The 11,122-nt window shown below is 47.6% G+C and overlaps 1 protein-coding gene across 1 annotated transcript; it reads left to right on the forward strand.

Moving 5' to 3' along the window:
• Positions 1-6,001: 6,001 nt before the first annotated feature.
• Positions 6,002-6,937, forward strand: LOC117872415 (olfactory receptor 51G2-like). Its single transcript, XM_034760846.1, has one exon. It carries the CDS (start codon positions 6,002-6,004, stop codon positions 6,935-6,937), a length of 936 nt encoding a protein of 311 aa, XP_034616737.1.
• The last annotated feature ends 4,185 nt before the right edge of the window (positions 6,938-11,122 follow it).

Consider the following 11,122-nt stretch of genomic DNA (forward strand, 5'->3'; position numbering starts at 1 on the left):
CAATATGCCAACATTTTTATGGCTGACTTAGAACAACGCTTCCTTAGCTCTCGTCCCCTAATGCCCCTACTCTACTTGCGCTACATTGATGACATCTTCATCATCTGGACCAATGGAAAAGAAGCCCTTGAGGAATTTCACCATGATTTCAATAATTTCCAACCCACCATCAACCTCATACTAGATCAATCCACACAAGCGGTCCATTTCCTGGACACTACTGTGCTAATAAGCGATGGTCACATAAATACCACCCTATACCGGAAACCTACTGACCGCTACACTTACCTACATGCCTCCAGCTTCCATCCAGGACACACCACACGATCCATTGTCTACAGCCAAGCTCTAAGATATAACCGCATTTGCTCCAATCCCTCAGATAGAGACAAGCACCTACAAGATCTCTATCGAGCATTCTTAAAACTACAATACCCACCTGCTGAAGTGAAAAAATAGATTGACAGAGCCAGACGAGTACCCAGAAGTCACCTCCTATAAGACAGGCCCAACAAAGAAAATAACAGAACACCACTAGCTGTCACCTTCAGCCCCCAACTAAAACCTCTCCAGCGCATCATCAGAGATCTACAACCTATCCTGAAAGATGATCCTTTACTCTCACAGATCTTGGGAGACAGACCTGCCCTCGCTTACAGACAACCCCCCAACCTTAAGCAAATACTCACCAGCAACCACACATCACTGAACAAAAACACTGACCCAGGAACCTATCCTTGTAACAAAGCCCGATGCCAACTCTGTCCACATATCTATTCAAGTGACATCATCATAGGACCTAATCACATCAGCCATACCATCAGGGGCTTGTTCACCTGCACATCTACCAATGTGATATATGCCATCATGTGCCAGCAATGCCCCTCTGCCATGTACATTGGCCAAACGGGACAGTCTCTACGCAAAAGAATTAATGGACACAAATCTGACATCAAGAATCATAATACTCACAAACCAGTGGGAGAACACTTTAACCTGTCTGGTCATTCAATGACAGACCTGCGGGTGGCTATATTACAACAGAAAAACTTCAAAAACAGACTCCAAGGAGAGACTGCTGAGCTGGAATTGATATGCAAACTAGACACAATCAACAAAGGATTGAATAAGGACTGGGAATGGCTGAGCCATTACAAACATTGAATCTATCTCCCCCTGTAAGTATTCTCACACTTCTTATCCAACTGTCTGTACTGGGCTATCTTGATTATCACTTCAAAAGTTTTTTTTTTTCTCTTACTTAATTGGCCTCTCAGAGTTGGTAAGACAACTCCCACCTGTTTATGCTCTCTGTATGTGTGTATATATATCTCCTCAATATTTATTCCACTCTATATGCATCTGAAGAAGTGGGCTGTAGTCCATGAAAGCTTATGCTCTAATAAATTTGTTAGTCTCTAAGGTGCCACAAGTACTCCTGTTCTTTTTGCGGATACAGACTAACACGGCTGCTACTCTGAAACCTGTCATATGCTTGAGTTCTACAATGAAAAGTTACTTTACTGTGCCCCACTCTGCTCCCTCACCTCACCCCACTCACTGTGGTCATTCTTGGTCAGTGAGAACACAGGGTTGAGAGGTGCATATATGTGAGTTCACCTCCCACCTAGGGAAGAAGGCACCTTGCTTGCTCTGCCATCTGAAGACTTGCTCTGTCTGGCCATCCCACCAGACTCAGTTCCTCTCCACTGTCAGACTGTTAGTCTGCTTCTGCTGCCACCACTATCTCTGCTTTGATCTTGGAAGGTCAGTGTCTTAGTGATTATCAGCTCTTAGTGATTTTCAACTTTTAACAGGCCAGGCAGAAATGCTGTCCCACCGCAAGTGATTTCAGTTCTGATTTGATCACTGAAAATAACAAAAGGCTCCTAATGGTCTCTATTTAGCTCTATCTTTGAACAGTGGGTAGGAACATTTTAAACCAGACCTGGGACCCTTAGGAAGAGTCCACACATCCTGGCTAGGACACCTGTCCCCCCACATTACCCTCACAGGAATCTGGCATTCGAGTCCCTGGCTTGATGTGATGCTTTCAGCTCAGGGTGACCCCCTCATTTGGGGCAGGTTAAGCACAGTTCTGCTCCCCTTTATTCATACAATAAAAACAGTAACATTCATAGCATTTCATCCCCAATGCATTCAGTATTACAGTGATTTGTAACCCAACACTAACCAAAGTTGATCACTTTGAGCATCACTGCCATAACAAGGGACCAGGCACGCTGACCAAGATGGTCCTTTTCAGGCCTATGTCCATATTGGTCACAGTAGCCCATTTTAAGTCACACTGGGAGCTCATGTGGCGTTGCTTGTCCAATATGACCCTGCTTTGCGGCCTGGTCAATGGATTTGTCCCTCAGTAGATTCAGGTGAAAGCATGACTTAGCATTATCATCTGGAAAAGGAATTGTTCTTGGGTTCCTGTTTAGTGATGTCACAGGAGTTTAGTTCCCTGAGTCCCTGGTAATCTCAACATGCTGAGCTTCCAGCTGCTCCCTCCCCAGCAACTAGAACCAGAGAGGAACAATGGTTTGGTGCCAGGCTCACACAGGTTTCAGCAAAGGCTCCTTCCACAAGAAAGAGGTAAACAGAGGGGAAGATGCTGTCAGGGATGCAGGGAAACTAGAATGGGTCCCAAGAGCTCCTTGGCTTTTCAAAAGAATGTAACTTGGAAATGTAACTTTTCCTCTTGGAAAAGAGACAACTAAGGGGGGATACGATTGAAGTCTATAAAATCATGACTGGTGTGGAGAAAGTAGATAAGGAAGTGTTGTTTACTACTTCTCTTAACACAAAAACTAGGGGCCACCAAATGAAATGAATAGTCAGCAGGTTTAAAACAAATAAAAGGAAATATTTCTTCACACAATGCACAGTCAACCTGTGGAATTCCTTGCCAGAGGATGTTGTGAAGGCCATACATTCATGGAGGATAGATCCATCAATGGCTATTAGCCACGATGGGAAGGTGTGGTGTCCCTAGCCTCTGTTTCCCAGAAGCTGGGAATTAGCAAGAGAAAGCTGCTGTCCCCCACACTCAACTAGAGCCGTATGACTGCAATCATCAGGAAGCTCCTTCTGAAGTTGCAGGGGGTGGTATCTGCAGCCAAGCACAGGGCCGCGCAGAACCACCTGTACCCCCCACCAAACTGGACCTGCCCCAGGTCAGCGCCCCACACCCCAACCCCCTACCTCAACCTTGAGCCCCTTTGTGCACTCTTACTCCTGCCCAGGCCCCACACCCCAACCCCCAGCCTGCTCCTGAACCCTAACTCCCTCCCAGACCCCACACTACAGCCCTAAGCCCTCTGCCACACCGTAACTCCCGCCGAGACCCCCAGACCACCCCCCTGCCCTGAGCTCCCTCCTGCACTCCAAACACCTCTTCTAAGACCCATCCCAGAGCCCACACCCACAGTTGGAGCCCTCACCCCCTCCTGCAACCACCCTCTTGCCTCAACCTGCAACCCCCTCCCGCACTATGAACCCCTCATCTTTGTCCCCACCCTGGAGCCTAGGGCCACCAAAAATTCTAATAGCCCTCAGCCCCCAGAAGAGTTAATCTGGCCATGCTCATATATCACTACAAGCTAAGTTAGACAGGCTTTGCTCTGGAGATAGAGAAACAGCTTTCAGGAGCCCCATCTCTTGGGGCAGATTAGAGTTTTGTGTGGCCTTGGCTCAGCCAGGAAAACTGAGGTTCCCTCTCCATCCCTTCTGCAGCCCCCCTCCTGCTGGGGAAATGGGGTCAAGGGTGAAGGGGTTTGCACCCGGCACTCCTGCCGGGGAGTGGGGTCAGGGCACGTGGTTAGGCAGTGGGGGCTTATTCTGCTTCCCCCACCCAGCAATCCAGAGATGCTCGGCTTACCCCACTCCTACTCTCAGCACAATTCCAGTACCCCGACCTGCTCTCCGGCAGTCAGGTGTGGGGAGAGGGGCAATCCCCCGCACCCAGATCTCGCTTCACCGCAGGAGAAGCAGGTCGGTGGAATGGATCAGGGTGACACCTTTAGCCAAGGACTAGTGGCTAATCCACTACTGGCCCAAAACCACCCGCATGAGGCACACCCCCTATCTGAGGCAAGAGACAAGAGAATCAATGCTCTGGACCAGCAGGAGAGAGATACAGCTGAGCACGAAACTGGAATCGGGAGTAGCAGCTGGTGGATTGGGCTTGGATGCTAAATGGGTAGGCCCTAGCCCCCTAGGACCACTCATGGCTACATCCCTGCTTCAACCCAGCCTTGTTTCCCTGTGTCTCTGAGAGCATCTTCCGCTCTGTTTGCTCCTTTCTTGTGGAAGCAGCGTTTGCTGAAAACTGTGTGAGCCTGCGCCCAGTCACCATAGTGCATTGTGCTCAGTGTGTTACACGGTCAAGATATGAAGCTGACCTTTGCCCTCAGACTATCTCTGCCAGCCAGACCATCTAAGATGAGGCTCCTGTGTCTGTTGCTCCATTGTTTGCAATGGTTAGCAAACTCCGGTCTGGTGACTGTGCTGAAACTCCCAGCATCCCCGTGACACTCCCACACTCCCCTCCAAAATCCTCCTCCTTATTCCTTGTTCCTCATGGAAAAGGGAAGGGTCCTCCCTTTTTGGAAATATCTGAGGGAAATTTCCATGTATCTGGAGGATGGTGTGGACTGCACTCTCAGCAAGTTTGCAGATGACACTAAACTAGGAGGCGTGGTAGATACACTAGAGGGTAGGGATCGGATACAGAGGGACCTAGACAAATTAGAGGATTGGGCAGAAAAAAACCTGATGAGGTTCAACAAGGACAAGTGCAGAGTCCTGCACTTAGGACGGAAGAATCCCATGCACTGCTACAGACTAGGGACCGAATGGCTAGGTAGCAGTTCTGCTGAAAAGGACCTAGGGGTCACAGTGGACGAGAAGCTGGATATGAGTCAACAGTGTGCTCTTGTTGCCAAGAAGGCTAACGGCATTTNAGTGTAAATGTTATGCCAAAACTATTCATTGTAATACAAGTACTAGAAGCAGAACACATGAAAGTCTGGCGGGAGGTTGTTGATATCACTGTTATTGAATTAACAACCTGACCCTAAAAATGTATCCCATATGCTGGAAAGACGCAGCTGCATGACCTGGACTATCAGGAGCGCAGAAAAAAATAATTCATATAATGAAGCTATAAAAGACATTTAAAAATAGCTTCAGTGCAGGACAGATAAATACAATGACCGTTTTCACCATAAACATGCCATATATTTACACACATGGCATGATATAAGAATCCACACTCAGAAGTGCAGGGCCCGAGAGGGTGTCTGTGTGAAGGGTGTAGCAGGGTTAAAAAGAGCACTGCATAAATGGACGATGAATCACTTGATGATGACCTGTTCTGTTCATTCCCTCTGGGGCAAGTGGCATAAGCTACTGTCGAAGACAGGATACTGGGCTAGTATCATTTCGTCTCACCCAATATGGCCATTCTTATGTTTGTATGTTCTAAGGTCACAATGGTAAAATCATACAGTGCTCAAGTAGGCTGTGGAATTCACAGCCACAAGGTATCAATGTGGCCAAGAGCTTAGCTGGATTCAAAAAGGGACTGAGTAACCAGAAAATCCAATTACAGTATAGAGAATTGTTTTTTAAAAGTTTTGAGGAGGTTCTCAACCTTACTGATTTACACCGCAAAATATGTCGAACTAGTGGGTATCAGGGGAGCAGGATATCTCATAGTTGCCTATATTAGGGCTTCTTCCACCTTCCTCCGAAGCATCTGGACATGACCACTGGTTACTGGGGTAGACGGACTATAAGTCTGATCCAGTCTGACTAATCAGAACCATGTAAATCCAACAGTATGTTTTTGCTTATCTACCTTGAGATCTGGGAGACTATAGACCTGCCCTGAGAGCAGAATGATTTCATGCTAAATAGCATCTGATCTTTTTTTTTTTTTTTTTTTAGGAAGGACATATCAGCACTTCTCGGATCTGCCCAGTACATTATGTCAGCTGTCAATGACACCAAATTAAAATCTATAAAATTCCTTCTCACCGGGCTACCGAGTCATAGAGACACACATCTCTGGATTTCTATCCCCTTCTGTTTCATGTATGTTATTTCAATAACAGGAAATTCAGTCATTCTGTTCATTGTAAAAACAGATCCAAGCCTCCATGAGCCCATGTATATTTTCCTTTCCATGTTGGCCATCACAGACCTTGGCTTATCGATAACCACCATACCGACGATACTGGGCATATATTTGTTTAACTCTAGGGAGATCAGCCTTGATGCCTGTTTAGCCCAGGTCTTCTTCATCCACTTGCTTCAATACATTGAATCCTCTGTGCTGTTGTTGATGGCCTTTGACCGCTTCATTGCGATCCATAACCCGCTTAGATATGCTTTCATCTTAACCCCACCGAGAATAGCCAAGATGGGACTGGTGGCTGTGCTAAGAGCGATGGTCCTAATACTTCCACTTCCCTTTCTCCTGAAACGGTTCCAATACTGTCGAGTCAATGTCCTCTCCCATTCCTACTGCCTGTTCCAGGAGGTCATGAAGATGGCTTGTTCAGATATCACAGTCAACAGCATCTATGGCTTGTTTACTAAACTCTTCCAGATGGGGTTGGACTCAATGCTCATCTTCCTTTCTTATGTGATGATCCTCAAAACAGTGCTGAGCATCGCGTCCCATAAGGAGTGCCTGAGGGCCCTGAACACCTGTGTCTCCCACCTCTGCGCCCTCCTGCTCTTCTATACTCCAGAGATCAGCTTGTCTGTGATGCACAGATTTGGGAAGGGCTCTTATCCCTTACTTCAGATTCTCCTGGGCTACATCTCACTGCTTCTCCCCCCGCTGATGAACCCAATTGTGTACAGTGTGAAAAGCAAACACCTTCGTGGGAGGATAATCAGGCTGTTCATCAAGTGAAGGGTCAGTTCACCACCTGGCTCCTTTGACATGGGAGATGAAAAACATGGGTCAGCTGTTCCATCCTGGACCCTTACATCTGAGATGACATGAGTTACTGATCTCCACTCTGTAGAGAGGTTCAGATGGGGTCTAAGGCTGGTGAGGGGGGACAGGGATGGTGAGGGAGGACAGGGCACTGGGGGAGGGAGACCAAGGCAGGAATCAGCATTTACAAAGTGACTGTGTTTGCAGAGAGCCGGGGGATTGGTGGGATGTTGGCTCACAAAGAGGAGTATTAGTAGCCGTTCCAACCTCAGAATTCCTGTCTATAATCAATAAAGAGAAGGGATGTGGATGCTGTTTCCCATTACACTTGGCCTGTCACTGGCCCATCTTTGGCTAAACATCCAAGGGATATGAAAACAGCAGCAGAGCTGTTCTGTCACAGTTCTGGCCCCTCCTGAGTGCTCTGGGTGCAGCATGCCCCATGGATTCTGCACCAGCTGGGGACAAGGGCTATTCAAGGGGCACAGACACCCACCCTTTTCCTATGCCCTCAGCCAGGTGCTCGTGACTCAGTGGTGTCAGAGACAGAATTAACGCAGAAGGGCCAGGAGAAATTATTCAGTTAATGGCTTTGCACACAGCACACCTGCTCAGTCCACTCCCCACTGAGGCAGGGCAGAGCTGCATGTGTGAGTAATGGCCTGACACACAGGAGTCCTGGTAAGAGACTCAGGCCGAGGTTCCCTCCCCGTGTGCTCCATTTGTGCTGCCCCAGCAACGCAAAACAGTGGAAACTGGCCTCAGCTCAGGCCCAGCTAGCTCCTATCCCAGCCCAGCCCATTCAGTGTAGGGTGACCACCTTTTCAAAAGGCAAAAGCGGGACATAGGCTGGGAGCCACATCCACTTGGTGATCCCGCCCCTGCCTCTCTTCTTCCCCCTGGAGGCCCCACTCCCTTCTCCTCCTCTTCCACTGAGGCTGCACCCGCTGTCCAGGCCAAAATGCAGAGACGAATTATGGAAAGAGCTGATCAGGGAGCCAGAGCCTCTGTGAGGAGCTCCAAATCCTCCAGCTGCCCTGGGCAAGGGACTGGGGGGACATGAGAATTCCCCAGCCTATGTCTCTGCCCCTCAGGACGCATCCCCAGAGAAGGTGGAGAGTCTGGGAATCCTCATAGCAGCCTGGGCTCCCGGGATAGCTGTAACCGTGCTTTTGTGGGTCACAACTGTGAATACCAAATTCAGTGCAAACTGCTGAGAAATAGGGCAGAGAGACCCCAAAACTGGTGGTTATTCTCCCATGAGATATACCAAAGCAGCAACAAAAAGTAAACTTCTGTTTCACCACAATGGCTAACAAGAAGCACAGTAACTTGCCAGTGTAGACAAGCCCTTAGTGATTGTTGGCTCTTAGATATTTTCATCTTGTAGCAGGCTGGGTAGAAATGCTGTCCCACCACAAGTGATTTCAGCTCTCATTTGAGCAATTAATATTACAAAGGCTCCAAATGGGCCCTATTTTGCTCTACCTTTGAACAGTGTGGATGAAGAAGATAAACCAGACTAGGCACCCTTAATGAGAGTCCACACCTCCTTGCTGGGACACCTGTCCCCACCCCTCTTTCTTTCACAAGGCTCTGGCATTCTAGCCCCTGGCTTAATCAAGTCCTTTCAGCTGAGGGTGAACCCATCATTTGGGACAGGGTAAGCCTAGTTCTGCTTCCCTTTATTCATACAATAAAAACAGAAACATTGATAACAACATTTCACTACCCCTGAATTCAGTACTACGTGATTTGTAAGCCAGCACCAGCCAAAGTTGATCACTTGGGCAGCACAGGTCGGTCTGCTGGATGCCTAGGCAGAGTAAGTGTGTTCACGTAAATACAGTTTGCTCCTGAAGTCTCTCCCCATTCCAGCCGGCTGTCAGAAGAGAACTCATTCACACCCTCCTTACACAGGTTTATGCACTGGACGATATGCTGGGGACGCCTGTCCTAGCAGAGGACTGGACTCATTGACCCAGGAGGTCTCTTCCAGGCCTATGTCTCTTTGGGTCACTTTTCCCATTTTGTGTCACACTGGGAGCTTACGTGGAGTTGCTTGTCCACTATGACTCTGCTCCGTGCCGAGGCCGATGGATTTGTCCCTTAATAGATGCAGGAGAAAGCAGTTATCCAGCGTTATTGCCTGGAAAAGTAATTGTTCTTGGGCTCTTGTTTAGTGATGTCACCGGAGTTTCTAGTAATCTCAGCATGCTGGGCTGCCAGCTGCTCCCTCCCCCACCACTAGCCCCAGAGAGGAAGGACAGTTCAGCAGTTTAAGTGCTGGCCTGGGACTCAGAAGAACTGGCTTCAGGTCCATGCTGTTCCACCAGCTTCTTCTGTGACCTTGGGCAACTCACTTAGTCCCTTTGTGCCTCAGCCAGAGGTGTTTTATTATGGCTCATATCACTACCTACTGCCCAATTTATAAATAGGAAGGAGGCATTGCTTCAATAAATTCTGCTGTTCCTGAGGTAGCCATTTGGTTCGATTGACGTCAGGTGAAATTGTAGTTGCTGCTCAGTTCCCGCCATACGAAAGAAGAAGCAGCAGCACAGCACTTTTTGACGAGGGAGTTCTGGGCCCCTCCTGCAGCTCGGCAGTAAGTGGGGGAATCAGGACTTGCTTGCAAAGAGTGAAGGAACTGGAGAACATTGCCTGGCCAAACAGAGCCCTGATTGGCTGCCCCTCGGTCAGATCCTGACCCCCACCCACGCTCCATGAGCACTGAGAGCCGCTCTAGTGCTGTAGATAGCTCTGACACCCTGCATCCAAATTTCCAACATCTAGTTTGGGGTAACTGGATCTGGGGGAGGGGGTTGTTTGTTTCCAATAGAGAGTTACCAGCAGGCATTTGGAGCTGGGCCTCGGTTACCCCCATTTCTATTAAGAATGTGCATGATCTTTCTTATCCTGCATGTGCATGCCTCATGCCAGAAGAATAGGAGAGAGGTAGGCCATAGGTCCCCATTGACTCAGCGAGCCCATCGATGTTATGTGATCCCAGCAATTACAGGCCTGAAAGCGTGATTTCAGTACTGGGCAAACTGGTTGAAACTATAATAAAGAACATTATTGTCGGACATATAGATGAACATAATTTGTTGGGGAAGACTCATCATGGTGTTAGTAAAGGGAAATCATGCTTCACCAATCTACTAGAATTCATTGAGGGGGTCAACAAGCATGTGGAACAACGGGATCCAGTGGATATAGTGTACTTAGATTTTCAGAAAGCCTTTGACATGGTCCCTCACCAAAGGCTCTTATGCCAGGTAAGCTGCCATGGGATAAGAGGGAAGGTTCTCTCATGGATTGGTAACTGGTTAAAAGATAGGAAACAAATGGTAGGTATAAATGGTGAGTTTTCAGAATGGAGAGAGGTAAATAGTGGTGTCCCCCAGAGGTCTGTTCTGGGACCAGTCCTATTCAACATATTCATAAATGATCTGGAAATAGGGGTAATCAGTGAGGTGGCAAAATTTGCAGATGATACAAAATTTCTAAAGATAGTTAAGACCCAGGAGACTGCCAAGAGCTACAAAAGGATCTCGCAAAACTGGGTGACTGGGCAAAAAAATGGCAGATGATATTCAGTGTTGATAGGTGAAAAATAATGCACATTGGAAAACATAATCCCAACTATACTTATAAAATGATTGGGTCTAAATCAGCTGTTACCATGAAGAAAGAGATCTTGGAGTCATTGTGGATAGTTCTCTGAAAACATCCACTCAATATGCAGCAGCATTCAAAAAAATGAATGTTATGTTCGGCATTATTAGGAAAGGGATAGATAATAAAATAGAAAATATCATAATTCTATTATATCAATCCATGGTATGCCCACATGTGGAATACCACATGCAGTTCTGGTTGCCCCATCTCAAAAATATATACTGTAGAGCAGTGGTTCTCAAACTTTTGAACTGGTGACCCCTTTCACACAACAAGCCTCTGTGTGCGACCCCCCTTCTAAATTAAAAACACTTTTTTACATATTTAACACCATTATAAATGCTGGAGGCAAACCGGGGTTTGGGGTGGAGGTTGACAGCTCGCGAGCCCCCATGTAATAACCCCATGCCCCCCTGTTGTTGAGAGTCCAGTGGAGGGCAACAAAAATGATTAGGGGGCTAGGACACATGACTTATG

This window comes from Trachemys scripta, chromosome 1 (genome assembly GCF_013100865.1).
Source record: "Trachemys scripta elegans isolate TJP31775 chromosome 1, CAS_Tse_1.0, whole genome shotgun sequence".
Lineage (NCBI taxonomy): Eukaryota > Metazoa > Chordata > Testudines > Emydidae > Trachemys > Trachemys scripta.

What these genes read in the sequence shown, in the direction of transcription:
- LOC117872415 (XM_034760846.1), top strand. Translation starts at nt 6,002, where the DNA reads ATGTCAGCTGTCAATGACACCAAATTAAAATCTATAAAATTCCTTCTC.